Source organism: Microtus ochrogaster, unplaced genomic scaffold (genome assembly GCF_000317375.1).
Source record: "Microtus ochrogaster isolate Prairie Vole_2 unplaced genomic scaffold, MicOch1.0 UNK12, whole genome shotgun sequence".
Classification (NCBI taxonomy): domain Eukaryota; kingdom Metazoa; phylum Chordata; class Mammalia; order Rodentia; family Cricetidae; genus Microtus; species Microtus ochrogaster.
In genome coordinates this window covers 6,553,840-6,564,502 of record NW_004949110.1, presented here as the reverse complement: position 1 = coordinate 6,564,502, position 10,663 = coordinate 6,553,840, and the positions used below count along the sequence as shown (strand labels likewise).

The following is a 10,663-nucleotide window of genomic DNA, read 5'->3' as shown; positions in this document are numbered from 1 at the left end:
AGATCCGCCTGCCTCTGCCTCCCGAGTGCTGGGATTACAGGCGTGCGCCACCACCGCCCGGCTCTGGTGCTCTTTTCTTGATTATTGGGCTAAGGACGATTGGATGGAATCCTTTCAAAGGACATTTTTAAGTCTAGATTACTCACCAATGGTGACTCACAACTTCATTTCTAGAGGGACCTGACACCCTCTTCTGGACTTCCACAGGTACCAGACATGCGGGTGGTGTACATACATGCAGGTAAACACTCACACATATAAGATAGAAATAAATAGCTAGGTAAAATATAGTAGAATGAGGAAGTATCTAGGAATGCTAAGTACGTCAGCCTAAGTATGGTTTATATTTGTATAATCTCAAAGAATCTCCCCATAAGGTTATCTTATAGATACCACTTCACAGTAATGAGACATCCAGTACCTCTTGATATTATGTATTGAAAAAGACACCAAGATATCTAATCCCAGTCTGGTCATGAGCAAATACCAGACAAACTCAGATTAAACAATATGAGAGCAGGTATCCCAGGGTGACAGACTAAGAGGACATGGCACCTGAACGTAGTGTAGGATGTCATACTGCATCCCGGATCTTAGCAAAATTTGAGTGACATCTATAGATTAATTGGCACTGGTAACATTAAGTAAATGTTAGTTTCTTGATTACAATAGTTTTATATTGGTTAAAATAGTTTTATATTGGTTAACAGAGTACTGGGTTTACAGAAACTCTATATGTTATCTTTACAACTATTCCAAAGTCTAAGATTGTCTGTACCTTGTACATTCAACCTGTTTGTTTGGAATCTTAGTCTCATACCCACTGTATTGTCATGTAACATTGCAGCTATGCACATCTAAAGCTGAATTCTTTTATTCTCGTGTTGGTTCAGCTCCTCTCCACAGTTTATGTCAGACCTTACATTTTTCTATCTCTAGACCTCCATTTTTAAAGGTTTTCTCTGTCTTTGTATGCTACAAAGTAAAATTTTTAAGTGTCCTTGTCTACTCATATTTTCTGACATTTCCGCCTCTGTTTTAGTTGACTTTTTCCTTTTCACAATAAGTCATATTTATTATTTACATTGCACAGTGAAGTCACTAAATACTCTGTATTCCTGGAATGTGCTTGAGTTGTTCTGTAGGTGTCAGTTCCTTGGGTACAGTTCATTCTGATTATAATTTGCTTTAAGCTTTGTCAAAGATAGATGAGACCAGCATATATCACAGAGCCAGTAAGAGGCCCACCAGCCACATAAGAATACTGGTAGTTTCTTGGTGGGAAAATATAAACGCTAAAATATTTCCTTCGTCTATGCTTTTTTGGTTAGTTTTAGAATTTTTTAAAAGATAAGTTATTTAAATTTATGTGCATTTGTGTGAAGGTGTCAGATCCCTTGGAACTGGAGTTACAGACAGTTGTGAGCTGCTATGTAGGTGCTGGGAAATGAACCCTGGTCCTCTGAAAGAGCTGCCAGTGCTCTTAACCACTGAGCCATGTCTCTCGAGCCCTAGTTTCAGAATTTTTGAGTTTGACTTTTGATACCCAGGCAGGAGATGTAGGTCTTATTTTCACTCTCTCTTTCTGACTGTGCTCCATTTGCAGTTCACCTGCTAGTAGTGAGTGAGTGTGGAGAGGAACTGGGGGTGTTGCTCTTTGGAAAGAAAAAAAGAAAATGAAAAAAAAAGCCACTTAGCATTTATGAGCTTCTGTTAGGCAGCAGGAAATGAAGACTTAGACATTAAAACCAACCAACCAATTATTACTAAGAAACTTTGAGGATCACACCATTAAATTGTTCTGTGCTTTCTGTAAATACAACTACAATCCATAAAGTGGATCAGACGGCTTTAGTGTTTATAGTCTAGAACATTTTCTGCGGAATGTTGTGGGAAAGACTGCAGAATTGTGTGAAGTGTGCCCTATATTTATGAATCAGATTTTAAGAAAAACCACAACCATTTCCTTGTGTGTCATTCATGCTTTAGCAGAGGATATGGTACCATGGCACTGGCCAGGTTTGTAGTTTCTCATGCAAGGCTACATGACTTTCTTTTCCTTTTTAGAAGCCACAGCAGTTTTGATGTATTATCAAACCACAAATGTACCTTGGTATTTACCAGGAAGAAATGTGATATGGTAGTCTGAGTACTGATTGTGTCATTACTGTTTACTTCTCTTTGGGAAATAATCATGTAAATAAGCAAATATATCATTTGGAGTAGTTGGTGTATTGGAACTGCAAAAGTGGTAAATGAGTTTAAGACCTTTGAATGTGTTGACTTCCACTTAACAATAATGTTTTAGGGTTGAGAGTATAGCTCAGTTGCAGAGCACTTGCCCTATACTTGTGAATTTAGGGTGCTGTCCCCAGTCCATTAGAAGACAAAGGGTGGAGGGAGATAATATGTTATGATGTTAACTTGACTCTAATAATTTAAAATCTCTTTTATTCTACCTTAGCATCAAGGCATGCCATGGATTGCCCCTCATAAATGGACAAAGTTGTGATCCTTATGCAACAGTTTCCCTAATTGGCCCTTCTAGGTAATGTTTATTGAATTGTTATTGGGTTTTCAAGTTTAAAGTTGGATTTAAAAGTTGTAAAGTTCTTAGATCAAATGCTAAGTAACTATGACATAAAATAATGCTTTAAAAGAAGACATTTCAGTAAATTCTAGTGTATACTTGGTAAACAACTAAGTTCTGTTTTTGCAGAAAGATTCTGGGTGTCATTTCAGATAAGTTATGTATTTACTAGACTATGGGAAAAAAACCTCAATTTTATATACTTGTAAAATGTACTTTAAAATATATGTCTGGGCCAGGCAATGGGGAGTATATGCCTTTAATTGTAGAACTTGAGAGGCAGAGGCAGGTGGATCTCTGTGAATCCGAGGTCACCCTTGTCTTCATGACAAGTTATAGGCCATCAGGGTCTAAAACAAAAACCTCAAGTCATATATACCTGGCTGCCTGTATTCAAGCCCAGCCTATTGATGATAAGCACTGAAATATACTTAAACTTCAGAGACTGTTCTTGTTTTCTGTTTAATGATTTCTATCTCATGAACAAATTATTTTCTCCTCCTCCTCCTCCTCCTCCTCCTCCTCCTCCTCCTCCTCCTCATCATCATCATCATCATTTTCCCCTCCTCCCCCTCTTCCTCCTTCCTCCTTCCTCTTCCTCCTCCTCCTCCTCCTCCTCCTCATTTTCCCCCTCCTCCCCCTCTTCCTCCTTCCTCCTTCCTCTTCCTCCTCCTCCTCCATCCTCCTCCTCCATCCTCCTCCTTCTTTCTTCTTCTTCCCTCAGACAGGCTTTCTTTATGTAGCCCTGGCCGAACTGGAATCATTCTGTAGGCTGGCTTTGAACTCAGAAAGATCCGCCTGCCTCTGCCTCCATAGTGCTGGGATTAAAGGTGTGCGCCACAGCCACTACCATCCGGCTTCTCATGAACACATTCTTTAATGGAACTTTTAAAGTCACATTTAGTAGAAACTTTTTTTTTAAATCACAGTTGATTTAAAAAAAATTATAGCACAGTTGTGCTATAATTGCACAAGACATTCACATTAGGTTGAATCTGGCTAAAGACACTAGACTTCCTGAACATTTACTCATAAATGCCTTAGAATTTGTATATTCACTTGAGAATTAGTATTTGTTTGTTTAAGTCACTGTCATGGATGCACCCCAGAAGTAAACTGAGTTAAGAGACATTTCATGTTCCCCAGGTGTTTCCAACACCAGTAAAGGCACTTTGAGTCTCACTGCCTTTCTGCTTACCACTTTTTCTGTTTATGTAGTAGGGTGTGTTTAAAACTTTCAAAGAGAGTGTGGCAATCAACCTCTCACAGCCATGGAGACGGTAATCTAATCTTGGCCTTTATAGATACATAAAACTTGTATCCTGTGTATGGATATTCGATTTGAATTTGTGAGGATACACGGGCTTTTGTCCCCTTACACAGTATGCAAACTATCGTCTTCCCTCAGTCATCCTAACATTTAGGCAAAGGTCAGGCTTCCTGGTTGGAAATAGCTTGTTTTATAATTGTGTACTGTTAAGTTCTACAAGGTAAAACTCTACCACATTGGAACAGGAATGACCAAAAGAAGACGAAAGTAAAGAAGAAAACAAGCAATCCGCAGTTTAATGAAATCTTTTATTTTGAGGTAATTTCTTGTTTTATATAAATATTCATATTTAGTATAGAATTCTAGTTTATTTAATTTTGTAAACCACAGCCAAAGTAATTACTTTATCAGTTAATGTAACTAATACTTTCTGTCCAGAAAGCAGTAGATCCATGGTGTAACAATGTAGCTCTGGGTGTTTGGAAGCGGGAAGGGCTAGAGCCACACCTATCCGGAGTCTTCCTCCTTGTCAACCTCCTCTGGACCCTTCCTTCCCACACTCTCCAGTCCCCAGATACATAGCAAACTGTTTTAAAATATCTAGAAAAACAAGCATTACCACTCAGAAGATCTGAAATCTTTTCCCAGTTGACTTTAATGCTGAACTAATCATGAAGCCTGCGTTTCATACCTTGTGAAAGGGCGGTTTTCTAAAGGAAAATATTAACAAATGTGCCAAATACAAGACTCATTTGAGAGTATGAAGCACTTCCTGATAGACCTTTATATCATTAAGTTCTCCTTAATCTAATTTATTCCGTAGATATTTCTTGTTCAGGAAGACATTCAGTTGCCTTGAGCAAATCCTAACCTCTGGACCACCAAGGTGCATCATTAGCTGCCTTGAAATTGTCCCAAATACAGTGCTTTGACATTCTTTCGAGTATTTAATAAATCCTTTTTATATTAATTGAAGACTATATAAAAATTTAAAAATCAAAATCTCTAAAAGATTGTGTAATAACAGAATGAGTTGCAGTTGATATTAATATGTGAGAACAATTTGTAGATAGTTACATCTTAAAGTTTTTCTTCTGTATTCTTCTTCTGTTTTGGAGAGGATGCCAGAGTGACCCTACTCATGCCTTATTACTGTAAGAAAATGCCAAAGGTGAAGTAGGAAATGGGGTGGGGTGGGGGTAGAAGCAAAGGAAAAGGAAAACATGCTAATGCAAGAGACTTCCTTTCTGCAGGACTTGCTGTTTTCTACATTAGTAATGGCTCTTACGTCCAACCATGAGAACATGAAGAAGATTACAATTTTTTAAAAACTGCTTCTAAAGTTACTGTCTTTTGCATGTTGTTCACACCTCTGATGGGTTGGAGTTCACTATACATAGGGCCTCATAACAAGCAAGTAACTTTTTGAAAGTCAGGGTCAGATCCGCTCACCATAATATTTTACCTGTCAGGCCTTGAAAGATGTATTCACTGAGCCCTTTGTCAGACAGGTTATAAAGATAAATAAGACATCAGAAAACACACAGAGATGTACATATATCCAGCTATAGCAGGCGGCACATGCTGCTTGAGTGCTTGAGCTCAGCGTCAAAACAGTCCAGAGAAAGACTAGTTTTCCATAACTGAGTACAGAGAGAATATTACAGAGAAAGAACACCTGAATAATGATTTAACCAAGTTTAATAAGAAAATAACCAAAATTAAGAATAAAAAGATGGAGGCTGGAGAGATGGCTCAGCGGTTAAGAGCACTGACTGCTCTTCCAGAGGACCTGGGTTCAGTTCCCTGCACCCACATAGAAGCTCACAGCCGTCTGTAACTTCACTTCCAGGCTTCTGACATTCTTACACAGACATACATGCCTGTAAAACACCAATAAACATTAAATAAAAATAAATTATTTTACCTCCTCCTCTCAAAAAAAAAAGAATAGAAAGACAGGATAAACTGGTGAATGAGGTCTTCCCAGCACCGGGCTGGAGGTGCTTTACTTGTAGTCATGGACTATCCTGGAAAGAAATAACTGTGATCTGTCAGCAGGTGCCTAAAAACTTACGGTTTCAGTGTTCAAACAGCTCAGAGAGGGCAGAGAAGAAAGATACTCCAGGTCAAGATAACTGGTTATAGGAGGAAAGTGGAAAAGGAATTAGAAGTACCTGAGGACCCATGTAAAAATCTTTCACCAGGCATCAGATGTGGTGCATGCCTGTGATCCCAGTCCTTGACAGACAGGAAAGTCAGAATTTCAAGGTCAGTCTCAACTGCATAGTGAGCCTTAGAAACAAATAACATCTGCTAAGGGACAGTTTGTGATTGAAGTATGATAGGTGAGAACTGTAGACCACAATACAAGATTTGCGGTCAGGCGGTGGTGGCGCATGCCTTTAATCCCAGAACTTGGGGGGGGGGGGCAGAAGCAGGCAGATCTCTGTGAGTTCAAGGCCATCCTGGTCTATAAAGAGAGCTTCAGGACAGCCAGGGCTATACAAACCAAAAGAAAGAAAAAAAGAAAAAAACACAATACAAGATTTGCTCCAGAGCCAGGAAAGCCAAGGGAGTGAAGAGATGCAACAGAAGAAAACCAAAGAAGCTCTGCACTAACTATTCAGCTTCTAAGTGCTGCTTAATTTTTGTACTGTAGCTTCCTCATTTTTAAGACAGGAGAGTAAATCTAGCACTGCCTGCCTTGAAGAGATGATGGACACGATAACACTTTGTAAATCAGGCACCACCGTGTATCTTTAAGTTGTTTTTAGAACGATAGAAACAGAATGGCACCTGTGTAGAGTCCAAGGAAGAAAAGAGTAGCAAGAGGTGGCAGGATAATCCTCAGGTAAACTCAAAGCAAAGAGCTCTTCTGGAACAGATCGGAGGGACACTAAGGAATGTCAGTAGACTGCAGGTTTGGTGATGGAGAGAGATTTTACAAGGGTGCCCTATAAGGAAGCTGGTGATAAAGTGGTTACTGCCCTGAGTAGGTGGTGAGGAAGTACAGGCTCTGGAATGAATTACTTGTAAGGTAGTTGTCTGAAAGAGGAGACAGGAGGACTATGATTTAAGAGGAAAAGTTTTCTTAGACTAGAAGCTGTAATTAAGATAGATACGTACTTATAGCACATACTTAAATACACTGGGGGAGGGAGCTGGCTTGGAGGAGGTGGAGGAGGTAGTCTTAGGGAAACTCTAGTAGAGAGGCCTGAGGTGGGAAGTGGATGTTCAGCTGGAAGTTTCTGCCCCGCAGCCTTGATATTTTCAGCAAAAATGTGAGAAGGAATTAAGAGTAGGGAGGTGTGCTGTGAGAAAGGAAGGAGAGACCTGAGGTGGTTTTAGAAGTGTAGCCCATTGAACACAGTGTTTTCCTCGTTGTGTTGCTGGCAGACACTGGGAACCAGATGCGGTGCCTGTGACTTCTGTGCCACCCTTCCTTAGCTCCCTGGTGCCTCGTTAGTGCACCTTCCATGCTTTGGAAAATTACTTCCACTTTTGACTCTTTCTATATTTGCAGTTAAATATTTGGGGATTTGCATTTTTGAACTCATGATAGAAAAAGATGCTTTAAAATGTTTTTTACTAAAATATTTTTGTTTATAGGTAACCAGATCCAGTAGTTATACCAGGAAGTCCCAGTTCCAAGTAGAAGAAGAGGACATTGAAAAATTGGAAATCAGGTGTGTGCCTTGTGTTTTTCCTAGAGAACTGGTCTTTCCTGTGTGAACTTTGATGGAATACTCTCTAGCACATTGATAGAAGAAACTTAGAGGAACAGACATCTAATTTAATCCAAATTATCTTTTCAAAATCTGATTTCTTTTCAGAAATACCAAAGTGTATTTCTTGTGTGAGCAAAGACAACCTAATTTCACCTATTCTGTTTTCCATTTTCTCTTAATTTAACTGTTCCTTAACTATCTGGTTATAGTATAATGAATGGAAAAAAAATTATATTTAAGCCAATTTAGAAATAATTTTTTTATTCTTCTTAACATATCTGCTGACTATCAGAAATTTCAGTGAGGTAAGGAGATAACGCCACAGGTGCATGTGTTTGAAGTTTGTGATATTTCCTAGGTCTTAAATAAATATCTATGCTGTTTTGGAAAGGAAAGTTTGGCAAATGCATGTGTAGGTGTGATGTTAACAGTGTGTTACCTAAAAGGCACATTAATCATGTGTTCACAGTGGTAGGCAATGTTTTTCTAAGTCACCAGTCTTTACATATTAATTATCTTCAGAAGAGAAACTGCACTCTTATGTTGGTTTGTTTTTTCAAATTCAGTTAAGTAACTGTTTTGTCCTTACTGCTACAGATTAGAGAAAAAACAAACTTTCAAACTTAGAAAACGTAAGTTTCTCTTTCTAGACTGTTAAAGTATGCCGAGGGAGATGGCTAAGCTGGCACAGGCACTGGTCGCCAAGCCGTTCTACCTGAGTTCTATCCCTGGCACCCACACACGACGAGAGGAAAATTCCAAGTCCTGTAATTGTCCCCTGAGCTTCACATGTACTCAGTGGCATGTGCCTCTCCCCCCAATTAATAAATAGAAATGTAATTTAGAATTTAAATTGTGATTTTCTAATAAAAGTTACTGTAGTACTTTGCTTTCAGAGTCTGGATAATGACGTATATGACGATGCTAACATCTCTTTTAAGCATGTAAAATTAATGCTACAATACACATCAAAACCACTTGAAACTCTTCAGCATGGCTCACAAAGACTGAAGCCAGGTTTTCAATTTTCAGGATTGATTTGTGGAATAATGAAAACCTAGTCCAAGATGTTTTCCTGGGTGAAATTAAGGTTCCTGTGAGTGTGTTAAGAAACGATTCCTCTCATCAAGCCTGGTAAGAAGACACATACTCTCATGAACTAAAGACACCCTAATAATGTCCTTTAATAAAGATGTAGGCTTGCTGGGAGTAAGTCAAAAGTTACTGACATTAATTTGATTATGAATTTGTTATTAGAGGAAAAATAAGCACTTTAATAGTTATGATATTTGATCTGTGATACTGAGGTAAAAGAACTTAGTTATCTAGGAATATTTTTCTGTTTAAAAATGAAATCTCGGGGCTGTAGAAATGGGTGAGCTCACTGCTCTATCTGGACTGCATTTGCGTTTCAGATCCTAGCACTCACAAAGAAGTGGCTTTAACTTTAGCTCCCAAGAATCCAGTGCTCACTTTGGTCTTGATGGGCACCTGTGCATACACTCATAGACACAGACACAGACACACACACTACTGAAAACCATTGGCCATTTCATGAACCCCTTATGAGAAGATGCTTGTTCACAGTCATCATATGTAGTTTAGATCTTTGACTTTTTGGTCACAGAAACTATGGCTGAGAAGCAGAGGACTCAGAACATGCAGTTGTTTGTGGGGCATGGGGCACACACTATTAATCATGCGGATAACCGTGATGAGTGTGGAGTGTTGTCATTGGACTGATTCACTGTTTAGGAGCTCTGGGAGCTCAATATTGACTATAGTTTTATTTGACCTTTTCATGACTCTAGTGGTGATACTACATTCATGTTACTGAACTTAATGTTCAGACATTAAATTCATACTTACTTCAGTGTGAAACTTTTTGTCTGTCTGTAGCCCTTTAAAACTAGTGTATCCTGTCCCTTTGCGTCTCTTTGCCAGTGTCTCTTCCTAGATTGGTGTTCAATTGAGTATGTAGAAACTTGCCTTTCTCAGTTATCGTGTGTGTGTGTTGGGGGGTGCTTGTTCATTTGGTTATGTTCGCATGTAGGTGTGCATGTAAAGAATGGAACTTGACACTGGGGACCTTCATCAAAAGGACTTGAATCTGGAGAGCACTGATTAGCTAGGGTAGCCGGTCAGTGAGCTCCAGGGATCCACCTGTCTTTACCTCCCCTGAGCAAGGATTACAGGTGTGCATACTCCTAAGCCCACCTTTTACGTGGGTGCTGGGAATTCAAACTCAGGTCCTCATGCTTACATAGCAAGCACTTTATCAAGCCATCTGTCCAACTTCTGTCACTTCCCTTTAAAGATCACTTTTTACCATGGAATGTAGTACTTGTGCTTGCTTACATGTATACAGTGTATAATGATCAAGCTAGTATAGTCAGCATTCCATCTCAAATATCATTTATGTGTGTTGAGAAACTAATTATGCTAAACTGAGGCTGGAGAGATGGCTCAGAGGTTAAGAGCACTGGTTGCTCTTCCAGAGGTCCTGAGTTCAATTCCCAGCACGCATGTGGGGACTCACAATCATCTGTACTGAGATCTGGTGCCCTCTTCTGGCATGCAAGCACACATGGAGACAGAACACTGTATGTATAATAAATAAATCTTTAAGGGAAAAATATGCTAAAATGTAATATCAGCTGTTGTAGACCACAGTTACCAGTTATTGGGTTATTATAAACTTGAGAGCTGCTACTCCCTACCTTTTCTGCACCCCTTCTCCCCTCCTGCCTTCTAGTAATTCTACTTTCTTATGAGGATCAACTTCAGCTTTCACAAATGAATAATAACGTGTGGCCTTTATCTTTCTTTGCCTATTTCGTATGATAAAATGACCTCCAGTTCTAGACGGATTACCACAAATGCTAGGATTTCACCCTTGATAGAAAAATGTTGATGAGTGAATGGATTTAAATGATGTGGTGTGCACACACTGTGGAATGGATTTAGATGATGTGGTGTGTGCACACTGTGGAATGGATTTAGATGATGTGGTGTGTGCACACTGTGGAATGGATTTAGATGATGTGGTGTGCACACTGTGGAATGGATTTA

The 10,663-nt window shown here is 39.2% G+C and overlaps 1 protein-coding gene across 1 annotated transcript in view; it reads left to right on the top strand.

Moving 5' to 3' along the window:
* Window positions 1-10,663, top strand: part of Rasa2 (RAS p21 protein activator 2) — a 101,402-nt gene that overhangs the window by 46,706 nt on the left and 44,033 nt on the right. The window contains exons 6-9 of the mRNA XM_005366673.3: window positions 2,465-2,548; window positions 4,106-4,178; window positions 7,473-7,549; window positions 8,624-8,725. Coding sequence (XP_005366730.1) covers window positions 2,465-2,548; window positions 4,106-4,178; window positions 7,473-7,549; window positions 8,624-8,725 — 336 coding nt within the window. The remainder of the gene's footprint in view (window positions 1-2,464; window positions 2,549-4,105; window positions 4,179-7,472; window positions 7,550-8,623; window positions 8,726-10,663) is intronic.